Consider the following 10,515-nt stretch of genomic DNA (forward strand, 5'->3'; position numbering starts at 1 on the left):
TGCACCACTGTTTTCTGTTTACTTTTATACCTCTAATATGTACTGTTGTTTGTGTTTTGAAGTGTTGCTAACATAACATTGCCATTAGTTTGCTGTTGACCTATATGTCTTTTTTTAATTTTAGTTAATTGTTTGTTTTTAATTCTGTATAATTATGTAGCTGTGTATTTATATACTGTGTAAGAGTATAGAAGGAATACTCCCTCACTACTCTTACACAGCATATAAATACACAGCAACATAATTAAATATAATTACACACATACAATTAACTAATATACAAAAGAAGTGTATAGGTCACAGACAAACTAGTGGCAATGTTTATGTTGGCAAAACTACAGAACACAAACCCAATACCTACATAGAAGTATAAAAAGAAACAGAAAACAGTGGTGTGCAAAAAATTGTGCTGTGTGAAATGTAAGAAATGCATAGCTGTGCTGAGCAACTAAAAATTAGGCTACAAGTATCAGTTTCTAACAAGGAAAAACACCAAAGATGTGCTAGCAGGATGGCATTCCTCGATGTAGGCGGGAAACCAAGTGGAAATCACTGTAAGTAAAAAGCAGCATATTGTTAATAGACTGTTTTTTGTTCTTAAAAACAAATTAAATTATAAATATCTTTAATTACAGACCACTGATGATGCTTTATCTCGATAAAGCAAAATGCATAGGAAACTTCGCATTTTTTAGACAACTACATGGAATAAACAAGGAACTTGTTGAGTTAGTAAAAACACACTATTTACAAATCATCATAAGAACTGTGCTACAGGAGTTGTTATAAAATATCTCATCTCAGCAAATTAAAGTCCCGATTGATGAAAGTCATCTGTAATGTAACAACATACATTTCTTTCATTTTCTTTCCTCTACTAGTGATTTGTGTAACAATTACATCTGCAACAATTTATCTGCCAATATGAACTACAAGTTATTCAAAAATTTAATGATTTGAAGCATTTTTGGTATGGTTTATGTGGAAAATTTGCATGTGTGCGTTTTGGACGTCACAACACTGTGTCCTCTTGTCATGCCTGCATCTGCTTTTTCACCATTCCTGCACCAGGCAGGAAGGACTGTATAAACTTTCATTATAAGTAGCTCTTCATGTGGCAAAAATGGGTAACTTTAACATTTTTTAAATACTTGCAGTGTGCTTTAGCAGCTAAAATTTTTGACAGTGCATTTCTCTCGGTGAATCCTTCCTGTGTGAAAAATTTCAGGATAGGTTTCATCATATTGGACTAGACCATTCCCTTGTAAGTTACTCTCTCCCTACACCACACACACACACACACACACACACACACACACACACACACACACACACACTACACATTCAGGAATTCTTCTGTGGAGTAGGAGGAGTTGTCAAGCAGATATGATTTCAGTGTGTAATTCACTTCTCGTTCTGATATTACGCACATGAATGTTGCTTTTTTTTTTTTTTTTTTTCAAACTGTGATTGTTGGCAACAAACTTTATAAGTGAATAAATGTGCTTTGAGTCTGTAAGTATCCTCAGTTGTTTAAAGAGCTGTCTACAAGGGATTTTAAAATGGACACCATTCATTATCCTTGTTGCACACTTCTCTTAAACACACTTTTTTTTTCCTCAGTTACCTCTGAACATGATGCCATAAGACACTAGAGATTGAAAATAGGGAAAATAAATCTACTTTTTTTACATTTTCATCTCTAAAATCTCACATTATTTGCAGAGCTAAGAATTGCAACTTACAGTTCAGTTTCTTATCAATATAAACACCTAAGAATTTGGAATTTTCTGTCTCGTTTACTGATTTATCCTCATGCATTATTTTTAATGGCATAGTTAGGCCTTGTGCAGTGCTGAATTGCATGTATTGTGTTTTACCTAAATGCAGCATCCGGCCACTTGCAGAGAACCAGTTATTAATGTTGAAGAAAATGTTAGTTTAACTCCAGTAGGCTTAATTATACTTGAATCATCAGCAAAGATGATTCAATGTAGAGCCCTGTGGTTGACTTGTAGTGATTAGTCACAATTCTGAAGTGCTTTTTTACTGTGGACACTCTCCATGTTTCTCAATGTAACATTCTGCATGCTTTTGATCAGAAAGGATGAAAATCAGTTGCCAGCAAGGTCTCTGATACCATAATTTTTTAGCGTTCCTAGAACCCCTTACTAAGAATGCTTTTGACAAGTTGGCAATATTTCGTCATTAAAATTTTGTGTTATCTGATTTGTTAATTGAAAAAAATAGCGTATTCTGTGGAAGTACCCTTTTGAAATCGAAACTGCCTTTCAAAAGACAAGTTGAGGCGAAGTATGAGTCTTGGATACGTCAGTTTTTCCAGAACCGTCAAGAAGAAAGTAAGCAGTGAGACTAGTTGGTAATTGTTAATATCTGTAATACGTCCTTTATTATAAATGTACTGAATATTTCAATACAGTGTCAGGAAATATTTCCTCTGATAGTGATGTGTTGCATGAATGAAAACATTGCATGTATGTAAAAAACATAATTTTAGTGTTGCAGATATTGTCAACTCTGTGAGAGTTGTTTTTTGTATTGAAGGAATTAATTACCTTCTTAATTTTTTTGGCAGAGAATCGAGTAATTGTAATTCGTGTTTATGTATGAAACACTGCTTCTTGCATATATGAGGTGTATTCATAAAGTAAGGTGACTTTATATTTTTATGAAAAAATATTTATTCATCAATATTCATGATGTCCCCTACAAAGTAATCCCCCCAGATACAATACACTTGTGCCAACACTTCTTCCAGTCGTCACAGCACTTCTCATAAGCACTTTCTGGTACAGCATTGAGGGTTTTTTTTTTTTCTCTTTTTTTTTTTTTTTTTCTCAATTGTTGAAAATCTTCATCCTTCCATATGTCTCTTCAGTTTTTGGAGCAGGGAAAAGTCACAGGGGGCTAAATGCGGTGAACATGGTGGCTGAGGCATGATTGTCATCTTGTTTTTGGCCAAAAAATCTCTCACAAGCAACAATGAATGAGTAAGTGCATTGTTGTGATGCAAAAGCCATGAATTATTTTTCCACAATTTTGAACGTTTTCTGCATATTGCTTTGCGCAAACAGCACATAACGTCTAGGTAACGCTCCTCATTGACCGTACAACCTTGAGGCAAAAATTCATGATGCACTGGAGCAAAACTTTGAAATTTGGTCAAACTTGGCGTGCTTTTTTCGGTCTTGGTTTTCCGGGATGCTTCCATTGAGATGACTGGGCTTTGGTTTCAACATCTTAACCTTAAACCTATGTTTTGTCACCTGTTATGACCCTTTTGAGTAAATCATTCAAGAGCTCCTGAACTATGCTTAGGTGACGGTTCTTCTGATCAAAATTGAGAAGTTTTGGAACAAACTTCGCTGAGACATGTCTCATGCCCAAAACATCCGAAAAAATTGCATGATTCAAGCTGACCGACATGCCAACATCCTCAGCAATTTCTCGTACGATAATTTGATGATTTTACAAAACAATGTTCTTCACAGCTTCAATGTTATCATCTGTTGTTGATGTGCTGGGGCATCCAGAGCGAGGTTCGTTATTGGAATCTTCTCGGCCATATTGGAAGAGTTTGTACCTCTTTTAAATATTTTTTTTTTTTTTTACTTACAGGAGACTCACCATATGCCGTTGACAACATTTCAAGTGTTTTAGAGCACTTGATTCCACTTATCCCACAAAATTTGATGCAAAGTCTTTGCTCAGTTTCTTTATAATAATTGAAAATCGCTGAGCACACTAAAGCATGTCTAACCTTTTTATCTGTCAAAAAAAAATGAAGTATGCTGTACACTTGAAACTATGAACATATGTTTGGGACAAGTGTACCAACATAACCAAAAAAGATCAATAATCGAATGTACATTGCCCGCGCAATTTGAAAAGGCAACTTACTTTTTGAACAGTCCTCGTATTCCATTGCATTATTCTGTGAGCTGTCCATGCTAATCTTCTGGCCTTCTTATTTCAGATAGAGAAACTGACAGTAAACCAGCTAAAGGAGTACCTGCAATCTGAAGGTGTCAGAGGAATTTCAACAAAGAAGAAACAAGAACTTGTTGAAATGGTTTACAATTCAGTGAACTGAACGTATGCAAGTGCTGTTTTTACACAACTGTTACCACAAGATTGCATACTTGAAATGTATTCACTATTTGTATTTAGTGGTTCACAAGATGCTTTTACCTTTTTCTAATTAAATTACAAATGCCTATTTTTTTAAATTATCTCTTTATCAAACCCCTCACTTATAAAATGGAGCATAACAATTTTTAAACAAAACCTCTCATCTTGTCCCTCCTCCACCCGTGCTCCCAACCCTGTGCTTAATGGCTCATATCAGTGTAATAGACATAGATCTGAGACCGCACATACTCCCACTACAACCTACACAAATCATGTCACAGACATCTCGTACCTTGTCAAAGACATCTCCCTGTGAAAGCAACCATATGATCTACAAATTAAGCTGCAATCACTGTGCCACTTACTACATGAGCATGACAGCTAACAAGCTGAAACTAGCTGGCAGACCGGGACCTGAAACTACAACCTTTGCTTTTTGCATGCAAGTGTTTTACCAAGTGAGCTACCAATGCAAGACTCACAACCTGTCATCATGGCTTTACTTCCACTAGCACCTCATCTTCTACCATCCAAACTCCACAGATGTCCAGTACACAGTTTTAATTTGCCAGGAAGTTTCATAACAGCCCACACACTGCTAAAGAGTGAAAATTCATTCTGGAAACAATCCCCTAAGCTGTGCCTAAGCCTTGTATTTGCAATATGCTTTCTTGCAGGAGTGCTAGTCATGCAAGCTACACAGAAGAGCCTATGTTAAGTTTGGAAGGTATGAGATGGCAGAAGCAAAGTTGTGAAGACAGGTTGTGAGTGATGCTGAGGCAGCTCAGTTGGTAGAGCAGTTGTCTGCTAAATTACAATTAAAGGAGGACCTCGTCAAAAAAAGACAAAGTTTCATACCAGCACACACTTCACTGCCGAGTTAAAATTCATTCTGGAATTTAACAAGCTGTCTCCCCAAATGAATGGCCAACGCCAAACTGCACCAAGAGTCAGCTGGACCATCTAGTTGCTGAACACGCCACCCAACACACTGCTCTTCACTTTAATGATTGCTGCACAGCCTGTGTATTCTGGATTCTTCCTGCCAACAGTAGATTTTCTGAATTGCACGGATGGGAACTCTCCTTACAACAGATTGTTTGTTCTTATGATCTCTCTGTCCTCAACCTTCACTAGTCCCTGTTCTCCCACTATTTACCCCTTCCCTGTTCTCACTTCTGTACTACTCATGCCTAACACCCCTACATAGTCCTTTCCTCTTTCACTCCTCTTCCTTTCCTCCTCCACCTCCCCCACCCTGCCAGCACAGCTCTCCAATGTGCACCTAGCAACAGCAGCAGCAGCAGCCCCATCCTGCCCCCATGACATTCCTGCACACACTCATAGCCAACACTAGCACTTTCCCCACCGCTACCCTGCTGTACTTCAACCTCCCCAACTTACACTCTTTCCTTACTCCCACTACTTACCCCAGTTAGATTGGTGCTCACATCAGGTGCAGTCGGGCCCCAGTGTCTGAGGCAGTCGCCATGTGTGTGTGAGTTGTGTTTGAGTGACTATGTGTGTGCTCCGACTTCAAAAGGAGGACCTCGTCAAAAAAAGACAAAATGTGTCCCCACCATAGGATGGTGGTGGGGGACGGCTGTATAGACTAGGTCTTCAACTCCCTTTGGGGAACTAATCTCAGAATGAAGCCTGGTTTTCCAGGTTGAGGACTGAGTAGAGGGTTGATACCCCTGCTCTGTAGAAAACCTACCATCAATATTAATTTAACAGTGAATGCCAGACTGTCCCCACAAAGATGAATGTGGGTGCTTATATCATATCGAATACTAATACAACATTTGATAGGGTAATTACAGAGTTAATTGTTTCTGCAAGTACATTCATTTGCAGTAGTTCAGATTCATTCAGAAGATGGAACATGAATGCACTGCTGTGGTTAGAAACTACGAACAGTATTGCTGAAGAGAAGCTGAGGGATGAAATGAGATTTGTTGCACTCCAGGAAGTAGAAATAGTAGTAGTAGTAGTTTCATTTGTCTGCAGAACTCTCGTATAAGGAAATTGCACATGTCTTAGTATTACAATTTGAGAATAACAAAAATAAAGTATTGTACTTATACAGACATATACAGACTTACAGGTATAGAATTAGAAAGATGGGACTGGTAATCGTAAGATATGTGATCAGAAATTCTTCCTCTGTTAATCAGGATAAAATGAAAGACAAGGAGAGTAGGGAGTTGGTTTTATAGTCTCCAAAGATATGTGTAGAACTATTATTGCTTTCATTCCACATAATGAAGGAATATGCACTCAGCATATTGAAGACAAGTTTCACAGTGTCACATTCATGAACAATTAAATGAAGATGTGGTAGATGACTTGTATGATTAGCTACAGAAAGTTTGTAATAAAATACCTGTATATGGCTCCAGAATGGTCCCAGGTGACTTAATACTAAAATGGACAAGGAAGAGGCTTTCAGAAGTGTGTTTAGTAAGGAAGTGGGCACTATGAAACTAGGCATCTAATATGAAAACGTGCAGACTTTCGGAAGAGCTAATTCTGATTGTGACATTTACATAGTGAGGCAGATACTTGCTATTGCTACCAAAGAAAATAGTACCAGAGTAAGAAAAACAGAATGTAGAACAACGGAAAGGCAGGTCTACTCAGGAATATCAGAGCCTATTTAGGCCGAAGATGGTGGAGTCTATAAAGACAAAAAATTAAACACTATTAAAAATGGTGTTTTGACAACAGTTCATGAAATATTGGGGGAAACAGAGAGACTTAGAAATGAAGAGTTATATGATGACAAACATAGTCAATGGAACAGAAAACATAAGCAAGACTTAATGCTTATAATGAAGTACAAGGTCAAACTGGACATTATATAATGAAAATACAAGTAGACAGCAAGGATGTGTAGGAGTAAAAAAAGAGAAGCCTTAAGGAGAAAGATGAGCTGGAAGATCTCTACCAAAGGAATGAAAGCAGAAAATTTTATAAGAAAATTAAAGAAGGAACTCAAGAATATAGATTCAAAAAAACGGCATGTAAAGATAAAAAGGAAAATTTGCTGACAAATAAATAAGATGTCTTGTCAAGGTGGAGAGCGTACTTCAAGCGAATTGTGGAAGCCAATGCTATAAGGAGTGAGCAGCTACTCCATTAAACTGCAGATCTACAATAGAAGAGCCAACAGTATAGGAAATGTGGAAGGAAGCCCACAATCTGAAAAATTACGAAGCACCAGGATCTGATGGAACAACTGCAGAACTGTTGAAAAATGTGGGTACTGCTTGCCACAAGTGAAGGCACAAGCTTAAGTTGATTTGGAAACAAGAAAGAATCCAGGGAGAGAGGACCTTATATGTAATTCAACCAATACATAAGAAAAGAGACAAGACTTGTTTGAATCATCAAGGAATTACACTACTGAATGAAACCTAAAAAATTCTCCCTACTATTATCTACAGCAGAAAAACAGATTCTGGAAGAATATCAGTGTGGTTTTTGGCCTAACAGGTCAACAAAAGGCAAATACATGAAAAGGCATATGAGTGTAATACTTAGCTTCATAACCTCCATGCATACTTCCAACCAGGCCTTTGATATTCTTGACCAGGCAGAACTGCTAAATGATTTGCTACTGCTTGGTATACCATTTAAGTATATTTCACTCACTCAACTAACTTTGCTGGTTCCAAGACTGCAGTGTGAATGGGTGGAGAACTAATTAGTTTATCATTAGTACAGTAGTCAGACAAGAGGATGTCCTTTTTACAATGTTTTTCAATCTGACTCTTGAAGCAGTCATATGGAACCCTTAAACATCTGGTTATTAGGCACAAATTCAATTCAGATGTGTGCATGTGCAGATGATGTTGCATTTATAGTAGAAGAACAGTTTCATTAGAGAGAATGATATGTGATCTGAAAGAAGCCATACAACCAAGATGCCTTGATATCAGTGAAATGAAGAATAAGTACATGAATCTCACCAGGAAGGAAAATAATCACTTTGATAAACTATTAACAGCAGGCCTCAACTTTGAACATCTGCTGATGTTTGACTTCTGCAATCTAATATTAGCAAGACAGATTCCATGTCAACTGGAATAATACTTCTCATCCTAAGCAGTAACAGGTGCTTCCACATGTTTAAGAAAATTATTGGCTTACAGGTTATTAAATAGACAGCTGATATTGCAAATATGTAGGGTCATGATGAGGCCAGTTGCAACCTATGGCTGTGAAACATGAAGATTAACAAGTACCAATGAGAAGCAGCTCAGGTTATTTGAACAAGGAGTTCTGCATAAGATTTATAGGGCAGTTCAAGACAACAGTGGCTTCTGGAGCTCTAAAGTGAATGCTGAGTTGGACCATGACGTATACAAGGAGTTAAAATTGTAAGATTAATAAGAAATGAGAGAATAACCCTGCCTTGGTCACATCCCCAGACTGGATACTGGAAGAAAAATAAAAAAGGTTTTTGAATTGAGGACAAGTGGAAGAAGACAGAGGAAGACCACAAAAGCAGTTAAAAAACAGTGTGGAAGAAGGTATAAAATCTCTGAGTCAGAGGATGGTGGAGAACCACACTGTAGAGAGCAGAATGGAGGCGATTTTTTGAAGAGGCTAAGACAAGGCACGCTGTTGTGCCATGAGGAATAGTAATGATTCAGCATGACAAACTTTCAGGGAACCAAAGTAGGGAAGATTTCATGGATTGGAGCAGCAGGTTGCTCAGTATGTGTGAGAGAAGTGCAATGAAGACTTCTCGAGAAATTATCCAAATGAATGTGCTGGAGAGAGGAGTTTTTCAACTGGTTGTGTTGCAGAATACAAAGCAGGCACTGGCTGTTGTGTGGGAATGATGAAGAGGTCAGGGCTCACAGTCAACACAAAACAATACTAGCTCATTGATTTCCCACAGCATTGGACTAAAAACTGTGTGTGTATCAGTGTTGTATAATCAGTGATAACAGAATGACTATTTGCTAAGCCATATGGGCAATTTTTCCCGAGGGCATGCAGCTTTACTGTATGGTTAAATGATGTATGGTTAAATGATGATGGCGTCCTCTTGGGTAAAATATTCCGGAGGTAAAATAGTCCCCCATTCGGATCTCCGGGCGGGGACTACTCAAGAGGACGTCGTTATCAGGAGCAAGAAAACTGGCATTCTACGGATCGGAGCGTGGAATGTCAGATCCCTTAATCGGGCAAGTAGATTAGAAAATTTAAAAAGGGAAATGGATAGGTTAAAGTTAGATATAGTGGGAATTAGTGAAGTTCGGTGGCAGGAGAAACAAGACTTCTGGTCAGGTGAATACAGGGTTATAAATACAAAATCAAATAGGGGTAATGCAGGAGTAGGTTTAATAATGAATAAAAAATAGGAGTGCGGGTAAGCTACTACAAACAGCATAGTGAATGCATTATTGTGGCCAAGATAGACACAAAGCCCATGCCTACTACAGTAGTACAAGTTTATATGCTAACTAGCTCTGCAGATGACGAAGAAATTGAAGAAATGTATGATGAGATAAAAGAAATTATCCAGGTAGTGAAGGGAGGCGAAAATTTAATAGTCATGGGTGACTGGAATTCGACAGTAGGAAAAGGGAGAGAAGGAAACATAGTAGGTGAATATGGCTTGGGGCTAAGAAATGAAAGAGGAAGCCGTCTAGTAAAATTTTGCACAGAGCATAACTTAATCATAGCTAACACTTGGTTCAAGAATCATAAAAGAAGGTTGTATACATGGAAGAAACCTGGAGATACTAAAAGGTATCAGATAGATTATATAATGGTAAGACAGAGATTTAGGAACCATGTTTTAAATTGTAAGACATTTCCAGGGGCAGATGTGGACTCTGACCACAATCTATTGGTTATGAACTGTAGATTAAAACTGAAGAAATTGCAAAAAGGTGGAAATTTAAGGAGATGGGACCTGGATAAACTGAAAGAACCAGAGGTTGTACAGAGTTTCAGGGACAGCATAAGGGAACAATTGACAGGAATGGGGGAAAGAAATACAGTAAAAGAAGCATGGGTAGCTCGGAGGGATGAAGTAGTGAAGGCAGCAGAGGATCAAGTAGGTAGAAAGACGAGGGCTAGTAGAAATCCTTGGGTAACAGAAGAAATATTGAATTTAATTGATGAAAGGAGAAAATATAAAAATGCAGTAAATGAAGCAGGCAAAAAGGAATGCAAACGTCTCAAAAATGAGATCGACAAGAAGTGCAAAATGGCTAAGCAGGCATGGCTAGAGGACAAATGTAAGGATATAGAGGCTTATCTCACTAGGGGTAAGATAGATACAGCCTACAGGAAAATTAAAAAGACCTTTGGAGAAAAGAGAGCCACTTGTGTGAATAT

The 10,515-nt window shown here is 37.9% G+C and overlaps 1 protein-coding gene across 1 annotated transcript in view; it reads left to right on the forward strand.

Annotated features, from left to right (window-relative positions):
* Positions 1-4,244, forward strand: part of LOC126175038 (ATP-dependent DNA helicase 2 subunit 1) — a 165,911-nt gene extending 161,667 nt beyond the window's left edge. Inside the window, exon 12 of the mRNA XM_049921540.1 lies at positions 3,998-4,244. Within this exon, the coding sequence (XP_049777497.1) occupies positions 3,998-4,114 (117 nt within the window). The 3' untranslated portion in view covers positions 4,115-4,244. The remainder of the gene's footprint in view (positions 1-3,997) is intronic.
* Positions 4,245-10,515: the final 6,271 nt, after the last annotated feature.

This window comes from Schistocerca cancellata, chromosome 3 (assembly GCF_023864275.1).
Source record: "Schistocerca cancellata isolate TAMUIC-IGC-003103 chromosome 3, iqSchCanc2.1, whole genome shotgun sequence".
NCBI classification, from domain to species: Eukaryota; Metazoa; Arthropoda; class Insecta; order Orthoptera; family Acrididae; genus Schistocerca; species Schistocerca cancellata.